General features: G+C 38.0%; 1 protein-coding gene across 1 annotated transcript; it reads left to right on the top strand.

Annotated features, from left to right (window-relative positions):
• Nucleotides 1-16,756: 16,756 nt before the first annotated feature.
• Nucleotides 16,757-19,031, top strand: LOC116903436 (regenerating islet-derived protein 3-gamma). Its single transcript, XM_032905989.1, has 5 exons — nucleotides 16,757-16,847; nucleotides 17,400-17,518; nucleotides 17,716-17,853; nucleotides 18,435-18,558; nucleotides 18,735-19,031. Exons 1-5 carry the CDS (start codon nucleotides 16,772-16,774, stop codon nucleotides 18,800-18,802), a joined length of 525 nt encoding a protein of 174 aa, XP_032761880.1. The 5' UTR covers nucleotides 16,757-16,771; the 3' UTR covers nucleotides 18,803-19,031.
• Nucleotides 19,032-21,950: the final 2,919 nt, after the last annotated feature.

The raw sequence follows: 21,950 nt of genomic DNA, 5'->3' as shown, positions 1-21,950 counted from the left end.
CAGAGCAACCAAAGGCTAATAGCTTCATAGCCCTTGCTCCCACTAAATATAAGAATGGTTTTCAGGGTCAGCAAGAGGATGAGATTCTGAGGGAAATAAAGAAAACTCATTCTCAGTTCCTAGGTGATAACACAGAGAAAAGATGAAAGAGAGGCATGGGGGCTCCTGTATAGCAGGAACAGGTCCTGAGGCTGCTGTCTTGGGTTAAGAAACCTTCAGTGTGCTAAAGAATGGCTGGGAATGGGTTGGGGATTTAGCTCAGTGGCAGAGCGCTTGCCTAGCAAGCGCAAGGCCCTGGGTTCAGGCCCCAGCTCCGAAAAAAAGAAAAAAACAAAAACAACAACAACAACAACAACAACAACAAAAAAGAATGGCTGGGAATGTTGAGCTGTTCAGTCCAGAAATCCCAGGGACATGCCTCTCCCTCATGAATACTGTCAAGCAGCTGTGTTCACACAGGTACTATGGAAAAGAAGAACAAATTAAGGCTTGAGGTAAAGCCTTAATTCCCACCTAGTTTCGGCATTTCTGGCCTTTTGGCTTGGACAGAATTGCCTATAATACCATAAGCCTTTTCATCTTCTGGACAAGGAAAAGAGGCAGGAAGTTCATTTTCAAGTTCCTGATTTAAAGCAACTGCTTGAACTGGTTCTCCTCCCAATACCATTTAATAATAAAAGCCAGTTTCTTAAAAACCTAAACTCCAATTATGCTGGGAGCCATCAGATCAACAAGGCCAGGGACTACATAAAAAGACATGTTATTACTTTTTAATTACTAGTAATTGCAGCCTGGTATTGTTTGCATCTTGATTAGTCAATTCGATTTCCTTGAAAAGGAGTGGACTTTGCTCTGGCCCTGATTACACCTTGGTGTTTATAATTTCTTATCAGCCCTTTATCTGGAAAGGTGATTGATACTAACACAGAGAAAAGTAGGCCATCATCCAAGTGGCACCAAATGAAAGAGAGGTTAAGAGACTCAAGCAGGACCCCAAGTGCTGATAAAAGAATATTCCCTGATGGAAAGATTCAGAAGGCTAGAAAAGGAAGTCATTCGGCTCAGGACCAGGGATGGGGGTACTCCTCCTTCCAGCTTTTCCAAACAACCTCTGTTTATTCAGAGGCACAGTGGCCTTCTGGGGATTTCTGCTGTCTGGACTTTAGTGGAAAATCTTACACTCATCAGTGCTGGAATATGGGTGGGACGTGGGCTGGGTTACTAGCTTGCTCTTTTAACTGTTTATCCATTATACGTCCTCTCTTTTCTTGATTTTTTAAAAGACTTTATTTATTTTATGTTTGTGAGTACATTTTAGCTACCTTCAGACATACCAGAAGAGGGAATTGAATCCCACATGGTTGTGAACCTACAGATCGTTGCTGGGAATTGAACTCAGGAACTCTGGAAGAGCAATAAGTGCACTTAAATATTGAGCCATCTCTCCACTCTCCTTTTTTATTTCTATATACACACATTAATTTGTTTGTATGTTTTTATGTTCATAGACACATGTACCACTGTATTTGTGGGTGAAAGAAAAACCTTCAAGAGTTGTTCTCTCCTTTCATCAGGGGCCCAGGGATTGAACTCTGGTCATTAGGATTAACAGAAAGCACCTTTTATACACAGCTATTTTTCTGGCCTTCTGATATTTTAAAATTATATACTTTTATTTTTAAGACTTATTAGGCCAAGTAAATTATATTTGAAATGTGTTATTATTACTAATTTTGAGTGTGTGTGTGTGTGTGTGTGTGTTTGTGTGATATGTCTCTGAGTGAAGATGCATGTACTATGGAATATACATACAGATCAGAGGCTAATATTTGAGGATCAGTTCTCTTTCTGCGATTAGGTTTTGGGATTGATTTCAAGTTCTCAAATGACAAACACTTTTATATAATGAAGTCATCTGTGGATGTCCTTAGGTAATATACTTTTTGTCATAAGAAAAATTACAGCAATACATGTGGTTCCTTTATATTTCTCTGGAACAGAACCAATTTAGATATTTGTAACAGTTGTTTGTGTGAGTGCAGTGAATTTTATTGATTACAAAAGAGTGGGACACCCTAAGCCCTTCCTCTTCTTCTGGGCATCTGATTGGAAACTATGAGGAGAGATTGTGATTTCAGTTGGGACAGGGACACCACAGCAGCTGAGTAACACTTTCTTTCTTGGTCTCATATTCTTGATGGGGTGGATGGTCAAGGGCTTCTAAAATCTTAGAGGCCATGAAGTCTATGAGGTTCACTCCCACTCCATGCTTTGCTGTGGCCAAATTCATTGTCAGACTAGGAAATGCTCTTTACAAAGTTGTCACTGAGACCAACGCTAGCCCCAGCATAAATGATGGAAGAAGGGACATCATTCTTAAAATTGGAGGAGATAATTTGGCACTCAGTACAGACCAGGTTGCCCGTTAGTTGTCCCTCAATACCTGCTTCACCAACTTCTTCATGTCATTATATTGGCAACTTTCTCTAGGTGCTATGTTAGATCAATGATGAATACATTGGAGGTAGAAATGCAAAAGGTTATGCCAGTGAGATTCCTGTTCAGTTCTAGAACGACCTTGCCCACAGACTTGGTAGCACCAGTAGATGCAGAGAAGATATTCTGGGTAGCCCCATGGTGATCAAGCAACAGCTTCTCAGAGGAAACATTTCCAGTATTCAGGGTGGCAGTAATCTCACAGAGTGTGGTCAGGAGTTCTTTCATAATGCTAAAGTTATCATGGATGACCTTTACCAAGGGCCTCTGAAGTTGGCGATATAGAAAGCATTGCCAGTAATCTTAAATGAGTTGCCATACTTCTTGTGGTTCACACCCATCAGAAACATGGGTGAATCAGCAGAAGGGGCAGAGATGATGACCCATTCAGTATCACTCTTAAGTTGGGCCCCAGACTTCTCTGTGTTGGGGGAGACATCAGTAAATTCCACAAACATATTCAGCACCAGCATTACCCCTTTGATATGGGCAGTGTCTTGCTCCTGAAAGATACTGCTGGCTCTCTCATTGATAACAAGTTTCTTGTTGTCAGCCTTGACTGTGCAATTGAACTTGCCATGTGTAGATTTGTACTGAAACATGTTGACCATATAATTAAGGCCATTGATGGCAATAATATATTCTTTACCACAGTTGAAGAAAGCCCTGCTTAATGCAACTAATATGGCCAAATACACTCCAACCTTTGTTATCCTGTCCCAGGATGAAGCTGACTTAGCTATGTCTCATTCCATACTCACTCATTAGGTGCCTCATACTGGTCTTGAACTTATGGAAATCCCCCTGTATCAGACTCTTGAGGGTTCAATTACAAACTTGGACCATCAAATTCCAAGTGGTACTACTATTCCACTTTATTTCAAAAATGATACAACTTAGGCTAGTAATTTATTCCTATTAACAAGGGTAGCAGCAAAAATAGACTATGAATTTGCCAACAGAAAGCCTTATCTCTATGTAGAAATCCAGAGACAGCATCATCTCTGCTGACACAACACTGGATTTAGGGCTCAGATAGCAAACTGAACTCAAAATTTCATCTCAAACTATATATTTCCTTCAAAGGTAGTTTTTCTTTTCATTCTGAAGGTTAGAGACATATGGAAGGATGAGGAGTGTGTCATTGAAGGCTCAGAGGAGTGCTTGGCACTGTTGTGAAGTTTGATTAAATCTGACTCTCTTTTAGCAGACAAAAGGAATTCCTTTTCAGGGGAAAAATTAAGTGAACTGACCTCCCAGCTATTTCACCTCAAATCATCCTCCACTTTCCTAACTTGCTAGCACTGAATCATATACTTCTTCCAGTTCTCTCTCCATCAAACATCTGCTGCCTTTATACAAGTGCTCATTAACGTTAGCATCCAGCCATTGCTATTCTACTAGAACGTCAAAAATCTATGACATATTGTTTCACTGTAATGGATGAGTAGCATGTGTGAGGCAGCAGTCAAACAGAGTCTTCCTCATTGGAGGTACACAGGTTTAGAATAATTTCTGTCAATCTGGGCTAGATACCAAACCTTGGCCCATGGGCATCATGAGCAAGCACTCTATCAAGGACATAACAGGTCTAGAAAGAGTTGACTCAGAAGAAATTTAGAATATCCTCCAACTCGTTAAGGGTCAATACTTTTATAAAAAGGGATACTCGGGGACCTACTTCTTCCTTGATGGTGACCCTTGCCACATCTTCAAACCTTCATTCTTTGGATACTAAAGTTGAGAGTCATCTCTACTTCTGGAGTGATATCCATTCCTGGCTCCAAGATAGTTGAGGTTTAAATGAAGATGAGCAGATGAAGGTAGGAATGTAGCCATTTAGACTGAAAGAAAGAAAAAAGAAAGGAAGGAAGAAAGAAGAAGAAAACAAACAAAAAAGGAAAGCTGTTAAGGGAGCTGTTTAAGAATTACTTAAGTATTTCAAAAATGATTTCTAAAGTAATTAAATTCACCAAGCAAATGAGGTTGAAGCTGAATGCAGCCAGTGTAAGGAACTAGGAACAGCTTTTCCATTTCTTTGCTAAATAATTTAACACTTTGTCTTTAAATAATCACTACAGAAACCTCCTACTCTTCCTCCTGCTCCTCTACCTCCTCCTTTCTCTTTGGCTCTTGTCTTTCTCCTAACTAGGACCCTTCTTTCTCCCAGTTGGTCAACTCTGTCTGTTCCTGTCCTCTACTCTTCTACGTATACAAGTTTGTGTGTATATCTGGGTGGTGTTCCTACATACTTAATGTGTGAAAGAAATCATAGAATATTTCAGTGTATGTACAATAAGTGTAATATGTCATCCATTCCCAATGTCCAGTTAAATTAAATATTGACATAAATATTATTAGAAATACCAATATATCTAAATGTAAATGGGCACACAAATGCCTGCATACACATACTATACAAGAAAATGAAAGAAAAGCTTCTTTTCCATTATGAGAGAAGTCAGTATACTGAGAATGAGAATGTTGATATTGTTCTTCATGCTAAAAGAATCGTGTCTTCATAGAAACATTATTTTCTTGTTTTGTACCATTAGCAGTAGTTTGATACACTACTTGATTTCTATCTCATAAAACTAAAAGAGGGGTCTACATTGCTTGCAAAAAAGAAACAAGTAGTACATAATAAACAAAATAGTCCTGGGTGCACATCTACTGATGGAAGAGACAGTCTTTGGTAAATGGCCATGGGCCTCAAGAAACCACAAACATTGATGGTAAATCAGAGAAATGGAGAGGACACACGAAGAAAGCTGAACAGGAGATTTTAGCTAGTCAGAAATTATAGCCTACTCTCAAAAGAACATTGGATTAAACTTATCAGCATCATCAGATCATCAGTTTATGGAAGACAAAATTACAAACTAAAGATATCACAATAGCTTCAAACACACAGCATGAAGTTTATAACAATTGTATGCAAAGAACCTGTTCCAGTTTTCTTACATTTCAGACATCCTGGGAAGATTAATATTGGTGTTTGATTATCACAAGTACTGAAACACTGTATCTACTTCATAACAGATGAAATAGACACAGAGAAGTGAAGTTACTTAGAGTAGGCCATAAACCAGGACTTTTGAAATCAGGTTGGGTATCAAAAACCAGAGTTTTATTCCTATTACAATTGCACTGAGAGTGGAAATTGAATTGATCAAACAAATGAATCACATAGCAATCTCTTGAATATGCTATGAAGTAGCTTCCTTCCCTGATATATATCTTTTATGAAGAATAATCTTTTCTTTATATTTCTCATATATATGTATATATATACATATATATATATATATATATATAACAGAGATCATGTAATTATTTTTCTTTTACAGCTTCCATTATTGTTTTTGCTTCCTCATATTAGACTTTTTCCTTTTCCCTATATTCATATTATCTGTCTGTCTGTCTGTTTGTCTGTCTGTCTATCACCTATCTATCATCCATAATCTATCTAATCTATCAGATATTTATGTGCATATCTATATTAAATATATATGTATACATATATACATATATATACATACATATGTATACATATATATATATACCTGTCTCTTATACACATCTAGATGTGTATAAGAGACAGATATCTCTCTGTCTGCCCATCCACTTATCCATCTATCTATCTGTCTGTCCATCTATCACCTATTTATTAGTCTATGTTTAGCTGTTTGTGGTGTGTGTGTGTGTGTGTGTGTATGCGTGTGTGTATGTGTGTGTGTGTGACTCTTGAAACAAGCCCAGAATTTTGTTATACAACTTCTCTACCATTGAGCTGCATGCCTTTCTTTCTTTCTTTCTTTCTTTCTTTCTTTCTTTCTTTCTTTCTTTCTTTTTTTCTTTCTTTCTTTCTTCCTTTCTTCCTTTCTTCCTTCCTTCCTTCCCTTTCTTTCCTTTTTTTCCTTTCTTTCTTTCTTTCTTTCTTTCTTTCTTTCTTTCTTTTTCTTTCTTCATGACTTTGATTAAGACTCAGCACTTTATTAAAAGAAAATATAAAGTATGTAATCATAGTTCAAACTACTTAATTTACCACAGGCAATCTTCCCTTATGGATATTGTCAGTGAAGCTTTCTTCCTGGGGAAGTAAAGGATAAGCTAAGTGCAACAAGGTAAGCAGATGTTCTACAAAGTAACTCAAACACTTGGAGGTTTACCTGCTGCATTCTCTATTTCAAAGCAGTGCTCTAGGACATCCATAGTCCCCATTAGTAGTGCTTAGATCTGAGTCATGCTTGCTGAAAAGAAAAAAAAAAGCTTTACTGAAGTAAATACACTCTCTACAAGTTCAGTCCCAGAACAGAAGAACTAGCCAGTGGTTAAAAAGTAAAACCTTGACTTGCTTAAGTCAGATTCATAAAGTCATAGGAGTTAGAGAACAAATGTTTAACAACTCAAGTTCCTCGTATTATTTCCTTTTAATAAATGAGAAAATGGAGTTGTCCTATCTTCCCTTAGGAAGGCAAATATAGATGTTTAGCACATGATGTGCCACTTAAAAGTTTATATGTGAAAATGTTTTCACGTAGTTCTAAATCAACTTTAGCTCTGCTGCTGTTTTGAACAAGTCATGAGTTATTTATCTAAAAAGTATATAAAATACCATTTAAAAAAAGGTATAGCTGGGAACATGCATCAGGATAGGAGGTAAGAAACTACAGAGGGCCCAAGTTTTGGTAGTTCACAGGCAGCTCTTACTACAGTTCCAGGGACTGGACTCACTCCTCAGCACTCTTCACACACCCACACACATGAGCACTTAGCCCATACAGAGAAACAGTTGGAAAATAATTGTTAAAATTGAATAAGAGCATAAGCCTAAATATTCACTGCATTCTAAGAATACAATTATCTAAGAAAATAAGTTTGAAGTTAGTACCATGATGTTATCTATATTCTTGTTTTGTGGTTCAAGTGGTTCAGTGGTTCACCAGTCTTTCCTGCTTCCTCCATTTACTCTATTGACTTTCCTACATTATGGCATTATGCCTTGCTAATACCAAGGTGGAGTAATTCCTTAGGTCATTTATGCTTTTGAGACAAATGATTCTCAATCATTCTGTTAACTTAGTCTTCATTCACTAGTATCAGCCTTGACTTTGTGGTTTATGTGGGTACAAAGTCCAGCAAACAAAATATAACCCTAATGACTCTCCTGATACCTTCCCGTAAGAATACTGAGACTTCCTTTATTACAGCCCCAGAATTTCTTCAATGTCAACAATAATTCCAGATGCCCTGATGGTTCCAACCCTCCCTCAGTGTCTTTCGTTTGGTGAAGACAGTTATTTCTCATAGACTTTGTCTTATACCCACCCCTTAGAATCACTCTCATAGGTTTCGAAGGCTGTAGTCTGTATGTTTTCTTCTCTGTGGTGTTTTATGATAATTCTCTTATCTCCCAAATCCAGAATGGCTTCTCAGAATATGCTGAAATCAATCTCTTATAATGCCTAGAACTGGAAGACTTATAGGGAAAGACAATGGCTGAACACTCCCAGAACAAGTGTTTCCTCAAAGCATAACCAGCAAATGGAACCCATATTTGCATAGATTTGTGCTTATATGTATACAAATGACAACCTAAACATGCGCAGAAAATTCCCCCAAAATGTCAGTCTAACATTACTACTATGAGAATGATTCAGAGCAATTTCTATTTGTTTTCAAAAATAAATTGCACCAATCTTCCTTAAAGTACATATATTTATAAAAGAAAATATTTAAACTCTACATGAGACTCAGAAAAAGCAACTAACCAATCACCTGTGGAAAATTCCATTAGGAGAAAGCAAATAAGATGTCCTAAAATTAATGAATCTGTCTACTGAGGTGAGTTTTAATATTACCAACTAGGAAAACAATTTGTTCTTTTTATTATTTAATTCATGGTTTATGAATGCCTGAAGAATCCTAACTGAAATGAAATAATAAGTGTGCAATATCTCTAAGAAAGAACTCACTGGGATTCTTCATTGCATATCCTACCCAGGCTCTGACATGTAGTGTTGCCTAGACAAAGACATGTGCCTCCTGTCTTCCTGTGTTCATTCACTGTAGTACACAGATAACACCTGCCCTTCATAATATCCAGGATAATTTAAAGATAGAGAAAACTAGTGGACCATGTGAATAAATGAGACAATAGCTTAAACTAAAGAAAGGCTGGAACTTAAAGCATCCAGACAATTTATAGGAAGACAAAGACCAATATCTATCTTTTTCTAAGAAAGAGATATTGGTGCAATTGTATTTTGAGTAAGTAAAGGATATCCAGTGACTCCACTGAGTACTTTTCCTCTTAATGTCCATTAAGGTAATGTGGCTTAGCAAACAACCACTCTGAACTATTGGCCACAAAATTTCCCCAGAGTGTTCAATCGCTCCATGTATAAGAGGATTCTGATTTTCTATGCTTAAGTCATCTTGAAGTCAGACATATCCAATGGCAAGTTAAACATGTTTAAGACACTTTTCCTTTCACCTCATGCAGTAATAAAGGGTTTATAGCAAAATCCAATACACCTACATCTTCCCTTCTCCTCCTGCCCTCAGAGGAAGCTGGCGGTAGTGAGCTGAGAATCACTTTGACCTTCAATGCTACTTCTTCCAATCTATGACAAGATTACCAGTCACTCCAGATTTGCATTCCTTTGTGTGAAAAAATGAAGGTGTGAATAGTTGTTTCCTTAATGTTAATTTGGCTGTTTCATTAATGTGTGTAGAGTTATGAGCACAGTGGCTAGCACAAAATTAGTCCTTAATAAATAGGAGTTATTATTGAAGTTTTTCACAAATTAGTCCTATAATTCTTTGACAACACTCTTAAAAAGAAAATTCCTTAATGAGTAACATCTAAACTCCTTTATAAAAATTAATATAATTTCACTACACTTACATATATTCTGAGAATGCAGAGAGGTAGACAAGTACTGATCACTTGCCCCCAAGGGAACATTATTAAAGATTAAGGAACAGATCACAATGATTGCAGCTAATAACTAAGCTACAACTTGATTCAGAGAGGCTTCTTTTCAATAACCTAAACTCCAGATCAAATGTTGCTCTCGCCATTGAAAATTAAGCACTGATTATACCATGAGCCAGTGTTAAGAATATTATTAGCTTCTATTTACTATGACACCATGATCAATGACATACATGCATTGTTTTACCTGATTCCACGTTAACCTCATGAAATAGACCTCATCTTATCCTGAAGTCCAATTCCTTAATCACTGTGCCTTCTGCTGGTCTAGGATTTAGACTGCCGTGTGTCACAGTTGGATGAAATAGCAATCTGAGAGATTTTGGGGATACCATGGGTTGATAAAGTATTACCACATTTTTAAAAGATCTATAATATCTTGGACAATTTCCAAATTAGAATGTTTGGGGGGGAATCTCAACCTCATATTACCCTACAGCAACACACATGGCTTCCCTACTCAGGTAGAATGACCTGACTACAAAAGTTTCATGAATACTGAAATTGGTATTTCTCAGTACATCCTCAGAGAACCTTGGTCACCTGGATTTGTCTTGAGTGTCTTCATGCTACTCTACTAAGAACTTTCCAGTGTTCTGGGGTGAAATCTGTCTCTGAGACACCCCATGACATTTCTCTTTACCCTTTAGTGTATATTCATGGTTCTCTTATCACCTTTTTATAACTCACAAGACTGTGTTTGCATTTTGCTTCTGTCCTAATTCTTGATTTTCCTACAGTTATAATGGAATCTTATTATTTGAATTCTTTTCTAGGAAATATATGAACATGATGAGAAGACACTGAGAGACATGGGGATAATAACCTAAATATCCCAGATATTTCTAAGAAGTCTTTTCTATGAAAGTCACTTTTGGTTTGCTACTTCAACTCATTCATTGTGAACTCCATGGAGCAAATTTTCATTTGAGTTCTAGTAACCAACAAGATGCAGTATCTTGATGAAACTAGCATTCCTGAGTTTTTATCTGATCTTTCTTCCTTCCTATTTTCCCTCCTTCATTCTCTCCCTCTGTTCCTCTTGCCCTTCTCCCTCCTTTTCTTCCTTTTTTCTTACTTCCTTTTTTCCTTTTAGTAAACTTCAATCTAAGAGTTGACCATGAGGGCAAATTCTGCATGTTGATCCTAGATGTAATTCAAATATATTACAAGTTTCCATGCTAAATTCTGTATGCAAAGTAGGCTTTCTTTTAAAGCTGCTTAGGGAATAAACTCAAAGGATTAGAAAATAGTGACTCTTTGAATAAAGTTATTTAATCTAAATTGCCATGAGATGACTTTCTAAAGCAGATTTTGTTTACATGAGCTACAAGGAAAGGCCAGAGAATGTATTTTCGTTTTAGAATGCTATTTCTAAAAGTGAATTCAAAATAAAGCAGTGAAAATTATCTGTAATTGCTCCTCTTGCAGGCTAATTCTGCTATCATTTTCTATTTCCACAGATTCCCACAGAAGACCTCATTGAACAATAAGAAATTATTCTTCATGTAGATTGAGATTTTAGCATGGGAACAACAAACTCATTTCCCAGGGACTCTCTGTTCCACATTCATGATATTCTACTATTCCTTAAAAATAGAAAACAGATGAATTGTACCTCAGATAATTTGTGTCTAATATCTCATTAGACATTTGAGAAACACATGCCAAAGGTGATAAAGTCACTACTCAAAATAATACATTTAATTATGGAAATAATATCAAAGTATTATTTTAAAGCTTAAAATACATTATGAATTTAAGATAATTATGAGTAAATATATTATCGAATAAATATTAAAGGACTTAATATACTAGATGGAAAATGTACAAAAACACATTTAGACATAAGAAAATGTAAAAAAGGATAATATGTGAGTTATTATCTCTATCTGTCTGTCTGTCAATCCTTTTGTCTGCCTGTCTTTTGGGTTTCTGTGAGTAGAGGGCATGTATACCAGTACAGGCAGACAGGTATACACATATGCAGAGGATATACCATCTCAGCTGCTGTTCCACAGGTATTTACCATCTTATCTCCTACATGGCCTGGAACTCAACAAGGAGGCATAGCTTTTTGGCTAATAAGCCACAGAGATCCACCTATCCATGCTTCCCCAGCACTGAGGTTACAAGTACACAACATCATACCACCTGGCTTTTTGTAGCCTGAGCTCTAGAGATTGCATAAGAGACCAAAAAGGTAAATGCAGTCACCTTGGAGGACCATGTGAAACAATAAAAACTTGTTTCAAATCACTAACATTGGGGAAAGTTCATTTTGCAACAATCTGTCATCAAAGAAACACAAAAAGGCAAGATTGCACAGAGATTCAAGAGGAAGGTCATGATAAATTTACTTTTATTACTGACTTGACTAATCTAGACCCCTGAGATCTCTCAGACACTGAGCCACCAACCAGGCAGCATACCCCAGCTGATATGAGGCCCTGGCACATATACAGCAGAGGACTGCCTGGTCTGGCTTCAGTGAGAGAAGATGCACCTAATCATAGAGAGACTTGAGACCCCAGGGAGTGAGGTGGTCTGGTAGGGTGGGGAGTGGTGGGGTCATCCTCTTTGAGATGGGGAGGGGGAGGAGGTATGGGATGACAAGATTGTCCTCTGCTTTTACCTTACATTTAAGTTATGTAGAGTTTTGAAGACTTCTGAATGGAATTGGGAGAAGTTCTTTCTTCTGCATCCAAATGGTATTTCATAGATGCACAAATGTTTAATGGGTGGGGACAGAAAGAGGACCAAGCACTATAGAATTCATGATTTGTGACCTATAACTTTCAAAGTATTAGATTTTAACACTGGTCATCAGTTAAGAAGTTTCCATGGAGAGGAGGCAGGCAGGGTAGGGGTTAGAGTGGCAAGAACAGGAGGATCAGGTGAAAATAAAGAGAGAAGATGAAATTGAAGGAGGGAATGAGGAAAGAGATAGGTAAGATTGAAATACATGCCCTAGTGCATTGGAAAGTAGAAATCATTCTTAATGACATTCTGTTATATGGATAAATCACTGCTTTATTCAAACATCATAAGAGGCCCTTACTTCTGAGCAGATGGGAACAAATACAGATACCCACCACCAAACATTATGCAGAGAAGGAGAGAGAGAGATGGAGTGACAGAGAGACAGAGAGATACAGAGACATAGAGACAGACAGCGAGACAGAGGCTGAGAGAGAGGGAGGGAAAGAGGGAGGGAAGAAGGAAGGTGGGAGGGATGGAGAGGGACAAGGAGAGGGAGAGCAAGATCTCTGGGAACACACAGCTCTGAAAAGATGTCTTTATAAAAATCCTCTGGAGTTTGATGTGGAATTCTGAGCTCAGAGCTCAGGGAACCAACCCCATGACAAAGGATGCAGAAGGACTTGGGGAGATAGTGGGAATGAGGGACACCATATCAAGTATCTATAAACAACTCATAGAAACTGACAAAAACGGAATCAGTAATCACAAGGTTTATTTACATCCATCTGCAACAGTTCCCCTGCATACTATATACACCATATATATATATGTATGTATCCTCTCTATACTATATCTTTTAAGTTTAGTAGTTTTATTGGACTTCTTAGTCTGTGACCAAATCAATCTCTGATTCTTCTGCCTTCTCTTGTCGCTATTTTATTTTTATCCTATCCAAATTATGATATGATGGCTTTTGTTGTGGTGGCTTTTGTTTTATCTTAATATATTTTATTTTGTTATGCATTGTTATCTCCTAGAAGCCTGATGTTTTTTAATGAAAGACAGAAAGGGAGTAGATCTGGAGGAGAGAAGGTATGGAGGAACTGGTAGGAATAGAGGGAGAGGAAACTATTCAGATTGTATTGTAAGAGAAAAGAGTCTATATTTAATAAAAAGGAAAACACTGGTGCTATTTCTAACAACACCTTTTCTAACTCTGTTGCTAAAATATATGTGTTTAATTAGAATTTATATTTTGAAAATATTTTTCATGGTTATTAAATTCTTTTATTAGCTCTAATGATTAATTTAGAGTGTTCAATGCTTTATTCTTTGTGGAATTGGAACATTTGTACAAATGCTTATAGCTCTATTTATTTTTGATTGTTTAATTTTCTTTTTCTTTGAAAAGTATGCTTTATGTAATCCAATACTGTTGAATCAAATTATAAGGCTGGGAAACTTATGTTCCTGGTTTTGAAGGGAACATTTTTAGTGTTTTGATTTTTGAGTCACTGAAGTTTTTTTTTTATCCTATTGAAGTACTAATATGTAGACTTTATTACCAACTTTCATAACTCATTAATAAGTTAGGTCTTACTAAGTACATTTTTTTCTTTCTAAAATTATCCTTTAAGGTTAAGTTTCTCAATATGATAGAAAGAATAATGATTCTTCCTGATGAAACTATATTTGCATTTGTGAGATTAATTATTTCTCTTCATTTATTGTATATTTTCATACAGGCTCTTGAGAGAAATTGGTCTTTCAATTTCTTTCTCAATTCAGTTCTCAGTTTTCTTCTTCCCTTTAACCCAACATTTTATGAAAAAATTCGTAGAAATTGAAAGAGCACAGCATGTTGATTTTCTACGTGTCTGTTGCTAAGAGATAGCAATGCTCCCATTATTGGCCCTTGTTTCATCAAAACCCCCATCTTTGTCACTAACACAGTAGACTATATCATAATGTATGTTTGTGAATCATATATCACTTATACGTATTTATTAAACTCAAAATGATAAAAGTATCTCAAGTAATATGGCTTCCATTTTCATGTCGACATGTAAATACATAACACCTTAACTTTGTCAAATGTTCACGTTTTACCCATAATCTCATAATTATTATTTTCCATCGAATTTTTCCATATAAGAATCTAAATGTATTTTACATAATGGACTTCCCATATATTTCCCTCAAATATTGAATTTTTTTATTTTATTTTCTTTTTTTTTTTTATTAACTTGAATATTTCTTATATACATTTCGAGTGTTATTCCCTTTCCGGTTTCCGGGCAAACATCCCCTCCCCTCCCCCTTCCTTATGGGTGTTCCCCTCCCTGCCCTCCCCCATTGCCGCCCTCCCCCAACAGTCTAGTTCACTGGGGGTTCAGTCTTAGGGACCCAGGGCTTCCCCTTCCACTGGTGCTCTTACTAGGCTATTCATTGCTACCTATGAGGTCAGAGTCCAGGGTCAGTCCATGTATAGTCTTCAGGTAGTGGCTTAGTCCCTGGAAGCTCTGGTTATTTTATTTTCTTAATTGTTTGAATTCGCACTTTTATTTTAGTGGTTGCATCTGTAATAATTACAATTTCTCAAATTATTTTCCTCTCACAAAACTTTTCATACACAATTATCCTCAAATTATCAATATTATTCACATTATGAATTTTTGTAACACTAGTCATTTACAGGCAGTAGCCTAACATTACTGCCCTCTATTCACAAGCTGACTGAAACAGGTGCAAACACCCACTGCCAAACATTGAACAGAGATTACGGACCCTAATGGAAGAGTTGAGGGAAGTAGCTATCCCCTGAAGGGGTTAGAAACCCCACAGAAGGCCAATATGTTAACTAACATGGACCGCTGGGAGCTCTCAGAGACTGAGCCACTAACCAAAGAGTATACACAGGCTGGACAGAGACCCCTGGCACATATGATGTGCCAGGGTTGGGGAATATTCTCGGGGACCCACTCTTTCAGAGGTAAAAGAAGGGGGAATGGAGAAGATATTCTGTGAGGGGGCATGGAGGAGGACAGTATTTGGGATGTAAATGAATAAATAAATATTGAATGTTTTACCAATTCTATTAGAGCTTCTTTAAAGCATGTTGTAAAATGTGCACATATTTTGAAAATCATGTGTGTCATGTCATTTAGGCCTTGCTTTACCTCAGGACAACAATTAGTCCTCATGGACTAGTTTTTTAAAGTATTTAAATGATAAAGTTTCTTAACATTAATTATCTTCTTTGTTCGATATAGTTCAAGGTCATTCTAATATGAAATGTTAACTCCTTTCTGCCTGAACATTCATCAGTGATGAACACAAGTTAAAGACCCTGGCTGAATTAATGCTAAGGCACACTCCATTTATCTACAATTTCCTTAACTTCATGAACACAAGTGTTGGTACCATAAAATCATCACATGCAGCACTTAAGTATAGTTATGATAATTGCATCAAAGCCATTCTAAGAGATTCTAAGAGACCCATGAATGCTTGATTAAAGTTTAAGGATAAGACTCTGAACATCAAGTGGACAATTCAGAATTACAATAAACCAAGGCCTTGTTTCTCAGTCTTCCCACAAAGAGTCAGTAGGAAAGCAAGTCCATTCAACCACTGTTCCTTGAAACCTCAGCTAAAATATCAACTCAAAAGATTATTATCAAGGTTCCTACAAGTCTTGGTACAAAGTTTAGACATTTTCTCCCTGGTTTAAACTTTTCCATTCTTTCAACTATTTTACCACCATCATCGATTGTTATGATTCCTAACTAATTAAAAATTTAATCATTAATATATTCTAAATCCTACAAAGCAAAGTACCAAAAAATATACATGTGAATCTACAGTAACAACTTCTTCTTTGTGGTATAAAAAAAGTACCCAACTAATATTTATTTTCTTCAGTAAATCCAAGTTAGAATATTTTGAAAATGTTGTCACAGCCTAATCTGTAGCCCAGCTATCACTATCTTAAGTTTCCCAGAACAAAGTATCTGAGAGAGGGTGGAGAAAGTTCAAACTGCACCCATACCTGACAATACCTCAGGACTGCTAACAGGAAAGGGCCACAAACGTAACAGTTTACAGTCTTTGCCAGGAAGAAATTTGTGTTTTTGATGGGAACCCTCTAGAGTCCATGCCAAGCACCACCCACCTCCCTGACTTGCATGAGCATTGTGCTTACTCATTTTGGTGTCCCTCCCTTCAATCCTATTATAAAAGCTGTCATCTCAGTCCTGACAAACCATCCCAGGTTTACAAGACAGGTAAGTAGGAGCTTTGTAGGGGCTCACACATCGTACCGCAGGAGAGTACCTGTCCACACAGAACAGAGGGCTCTGAGAATCAGCATAGGCTTTCTGGGGAGTTTTCAGGGGAAGGGAAAAAGATGTTTTCTTTTCATTCCACAATAAAGAAGGAGAGAAATGGAGTGAAAATTAGTGTTTCCTACAGTTAGTCAAAGGAGACAGAACAGATTCTTCTTCTCAACATGTTCTCTCTAGACCATATTCTCCACCATGACCTGGTTGTTTCTTCTTCACAGACAAGATGCTGACTCGCGTGGCCCTCACCACCATGTCCTGGATGCTGCTGTCTTGCCTGATGCTCTTATCTCAGGTGCAAGGTAAAATTTCAAGTGTCCAGTGAATGTCCCATGAGTGTCCAGAGCCAAAAAGTAAAGAAAGGTTCTGCAGAGACTCATGCGGTAAGGAAGAAGAGAGTCTTAAATCAGATAACAGCCTTACACATAACTGTCCTCCTGCTTGACACTAAGTCACTAATGATGGACAGGATCACGTCAGTCCATTACTGAAATGAAAGAGGTTCCTTTTAATTGGTGGGTTGAAGGAATGTGTGGAAGTCATTAATGAACTGTTGAGAAAAAGAAGGACTGGATGGGTCAGTTTAGAAATTGACAGCCCTGGAATTTGGGATCTACGAATAATATGAGAAGAGTGCAGCATGAAATTAGAAGGAGAAAATTTCCCATAAAGTAGGTCAATCTCAAGACTCAGATGACTGTTAGAGAGAAAGGGTATTCTGTATTCTGTGTAGTCTATACTCTGATACTCTGTGTTCTTGACTTAATCTCAACAGGCAGGCCTCATCAACTTTTGCTAAATGGACCTTCCTATCCATTTCACCGCCTTGCTTTCTTTATCTCCTTCCACCCCAGGTGAAGATGCCAAGGAAGATGTGCCCACTTCACGCATCAGCTGCCCCAAGGGCTCGCGTGCCTATGGCTCCTATTGCTATGCCTTGTTTAGTGTATCCAAATCTTGGTTTGATGCAGATGTGAGTGCTTGTGGGTGCTGAGGAGGGAAAAATGGGAAGTACCTGTCAGTCCCAAAAGAAGTGGACTCCAATTTCCATGGTTCCTTGAGAATCAGAATGAATATCCTGTCTTTCATTCATTAATCCTACCATCTACATTTGCTTGCTGTTAGCTAATGAAGTTTCAGTATGTCACTCATTCTATCCCTCTTACCTAGCTGGCCTGCCAGAAGAGGCCATCAGGACACCTTGTGTCTGTGCTCAGTGGAGCTGAAGCTTCCTTTGTGTCCTCCTTGATTAAAAGCAGTGGTAACAGTGGCCAAAACGTGTGGATTGGGCTCCATGATCCAACACTGGTGAGATACCATATCTTCCCAACAGATTTCACTCTCACTGATTCTGTTCCCAATCTCGTTTTCTCTGTTTCCATGAGAAAATCTCCCATTGTATCTAGAGACAGTATTATGGATTGTAACTAGGGCAAAAGAAAAGTCCCTGAGCTCTGTGAAGGTCCCTAGCCTTCAGATGAAGTCCATGTGACTATGGACAGCCTTTACAAATTTTCTCAGTGAAGGTTTGGAAATCTCTTTTGTGGGATTGTGGGTGTTTGTACTCATGATTTTGAGAGAACACAAAAGGGAGGATATCGGTATTTGTTCTTCACAGAATCTACGGGTGTCTTGAAGTTCAGGAACATGTAGCATAATAGGCTATATTCTTTAAGGTTTATGTTATTTTTTTCTGGGCTTAAAGAGTTTGTGATTATCAGCAGGCAACTGGTAATAGGAGGGAGACATTCAGGTTGAATTTTTTGCAGTATCTGAAAGAATAGATCAATTTTCATGGTGTTGAACATAGGTATCAGCTATTGCCAGTAAGAGATCATGTAAGCACAGCTTTAAGGGCTACCTTTTTCCCATGGTTGCCCCAATTCTAGGGCCAAGAACCCAACAGAGGTGGATGGGAGTGGAGTAATGCTGATGTGATGAATTACTTCAACTGGGAGACGAATCCTTCTTCTGTCTCTGGAAGTCACTGTGGGACCCTGACACGAGCCTCAGGTAAGCCAGAGGGCAGTCCTCTCTGAAATCCAATGCTTTTCTGTTTTCAATTGTTGACCTCTCTTCCTTTTTTCATGTCTCTCCTCCCTTTGTTTCTCCTTCCCTTTGAGTGAGACACTGGTAAAGATGACGCAATGACCCTAACATCTAGACCTCTTACTCTTCTGTGTCTGCAGGATTTCTGAGGTGGAGAGAGAATAATTGTATCTCAGAATTGCCCTATGTCTGCAAGTTCAAGGCCTAGAGTACAGAGATGACACCATGTGTTGATATATACCTCACCAAATCAAGAACCCAAATGGGAAGATCAACAACAACAACAACAGAAAAAGAATATTTTCCTCACAGTCAACATCTGACCTCCTAATTTTCTACTCATCTGCCCCTTCCTTCCTCTCATTTGAGGCTCTTCTGTGTGTACTGTGGCCTGAGATCTCACAGCACATTAATAAAATATATAACTCACGCTCATATCTGCTTGTGCTCTAGTTACTTGGTAAATGAACAAAATATATCAGTTAAAGGAAAGAGATAAGCAGAACTGAATTTTAATGGGGAAGAGAGAGACATTTTCTTCATTAATGTAACTACAATTAGAGTTTTCAGGGTCCTATAAGGTGTTTCTCATGCTTCTGTACAGAATTCTAATTAAACCTACTGGTCCACATACACAAAATGGCTTAAAAAATGAAAATCGAAGGGGAGTTATAGGAAAGAAGAAAGGAATCAGTGATAGTAGACAGAAGATGAAAAATGGCAACTGTGTACAAAGTACATGAATTACATATGTGAAAGTGTCATAAAGAGCAGTATGTGGGGTGAGTGTGTGTGTGTGTGTGTGTGTGTGTGTGTGTGTGTGTCTGTGTCTGTGTCTGTGTGTCTGTGTCTATGTGGGTCAGCTAATTATATTTTTTATTATTCTATCTTTTATACAGTCCAGTCATTATCCCCCTCTCAGTCTGCCCTTCAACTGTTTCTTATCCTATTCCTCCTCTGCCATACCAACCCCAGTAGATTCTGTGTGACAAGTTCCACAGAAACTGAGACGTTTGATTCCAAAAGAAGGAGGTCTCCTGGAACTGGTTGTGGAACTCTCTAGCCGGAGGAATATATTGAGCTGTAGGTCTCATGACAGTCTGTTTTATCTTCTTCTATTTCCTTTTCTATATTTATGAGATGTTCCTGATAGCCAGGGTTGAGACTTTAAGCAAGAAAATTGGATAAAAAGCCACGCCTTGAAATGGGGTCACTGGCCAAGACCTTTTCTCCAAGATATCCAACGCCTTGCCTCATAATCATATAATTATAAAATAGTACTTTGATGAAAATCCTCCTGACAATATATTAAACTTGTATGGCTATGCATGTGTAATTGAGGTGGGCTCTGACATTTTGGTATGGACAGCATTATTTTTAAGTATAGGTTTAAACTGACCTTTGAGCATTTTTAGTAAGACAGACGTTAGATGTTAGAGATTACCCATGGAAGTTTATTAACTTGTTCAGGATCTAGGGATGATTAACCAAGTGCCCGTGAAGACCTTTTGAACCCACTCCTGGAAGTTTGCTATTAACTATAAGTGAATTTTTGTATTTTATTTTGTTAAGTGATAATAACATCTATTTCATTTGTAATTGATTCTTTGAATCCACTCTTTGGAAGTTGTATTACCTGAATGATTTTATAATTCCTTGTGTCTGATGATTATGATAATTGTTCATTGTAACTGCTTCAGTGAACACATCTTTTAGGACTGTAATACTTGTTTCTCCTGTATAAAAACCCCTACTTGAAAGTTGCAAAATACACTCAGATTCAAACTGCTTCTGTGTTTGTTTCTGTTTGTCACCGCCCACTCCTTACTCGCCTAGGCTTTGAGAACCTACGTCAAAGGGAACTCCACACCCGTCTGGGGAGGTCCATGGGACTCCTCCCCCATCTCCAAGAGGATGTCCTCATCCCACTCCCACTTTTCAGATGCCATTGGGGCCTCAAGTCTCTCCAAGTTTAGGTGCATCTTCTCTCACTGAGGCCAGACCAAGCAGTCCTCTGCTGCATGTATGTTGAAGACCTCTTATCAGCTAGTGTATGCTGCCTGGTTCAGGGTTCAGTGTCTGAGAGATCTTGGGGTTCCAGGTTAGTTGAGACTGCTGGGCTTCCTGTGGGTTTACCCTCCTCCTCCTCAGCTTCTCATAGGACTGTCAATTTAAATACATTTGTTAAAAAAGGAAAAGGGTGGAGAAAGGTAAGCCATGGTATTATTAAAAAATATACTGGAATAAATTTGTTAAATTTAGCCAAGTCCAATTTCAGAAAACGGAACATTATTGAGAATCAAGAGAACCATTTGAAAAATCTTAAAGGTGCTCAGTTCTCTATGAGGATGTGCCTGAGAGCAGAACCACAAAGCAATGAGGCAATAACTTTTCAGGGCTTCGGTAGAAATAGAAAACTCCACTTTAGATCCTATAGCAGAGCTGCTTTTGCTAAATATACTGTAAGATACTAACATAGCAATTCAAATTGATCTGACTTCATCTAGCTCATCAAATACCATAGGTTAGTAGGAAAGGGCATGCTTTGAAGTAAGTATTGTTTACTATTTTCCTAGGGTTACTTGTCACTTATAGGTATTCTTAGAGTTTCATAGACAATTAATTGCCCAGGAATACATTGCAGGTGTATTTATTAATGACTATATAAGGTTTTGCATAATTACAAAGTCAAAAGATATTAAACTTAACTATTTTATGTTGGGGACAACTTGTACCTTAACACTTTAACACCATTATTTCTATAATAGATAGCTCAGCAGGAAAAATACTTGGAAGTAAATAATTAACTTGACCAGTATAATAAGTCCACTTAATATGCTTGACATTGCCCACCTGGGGACCCGTCCCATACGCTGCCACCAAACCCAGTCTCTATTGCTGATGCCAAGAAGTGCTTGCTGGCAGGAGCCAGATATGGGTGTCTCCTGAGAGGATCTGCCAGAGTCCTACTTAAACAGATGAGGGTGGTTGCAGCTAACCATTGGACTGAACAAGGGGTTCCCAGTGGAGGAGTTAGAGAAAAGACTGAAGGAGGTGAAGGGGTTTGCAACCCCACAGGAAGAACAACAATATCTACCAACCAGACCCCACCAGAACTCCCAGGGACTAAACCACCAACCGATGAGTACAGATGGAGGGATCCACGTCTCCAGGCACATATGTTGCAGAGGATGGCACTGTCCAGCATCAATGTGAGGAAAAGCTCTTGGTCCTGTGAAGTCTTGTTTCCCCAATGTAGGGTAATGTGAGGGCACTGAGGTTGGAGTCGGTGTGTGGGAATAGGTGCATTCTCATAAAAGCAGGAGGAGGGAGTATGGGAGAGAGGGAAATGGGGA

The sequence above is a fragment of the Rattus rattus genome, chromosome 6 (assembly GCF_011064425.1).
Source record: "Rattus rattus isolate New Zealand chromosome 6, Rrattus_CSIRO_v1, whole genome shotgun sequence".
Taxonomy (NCBI): Eukaryota; Metazoa; Chordata; class Mammalia; order Rodentia; family Muridae; genus Rattus; species Rattus rattus.
The sequence above is the reverse complement of the archived record's forward strand: the minus strand, read 5'-3'. Positions and strand labels throughout refer to the sequence as shown.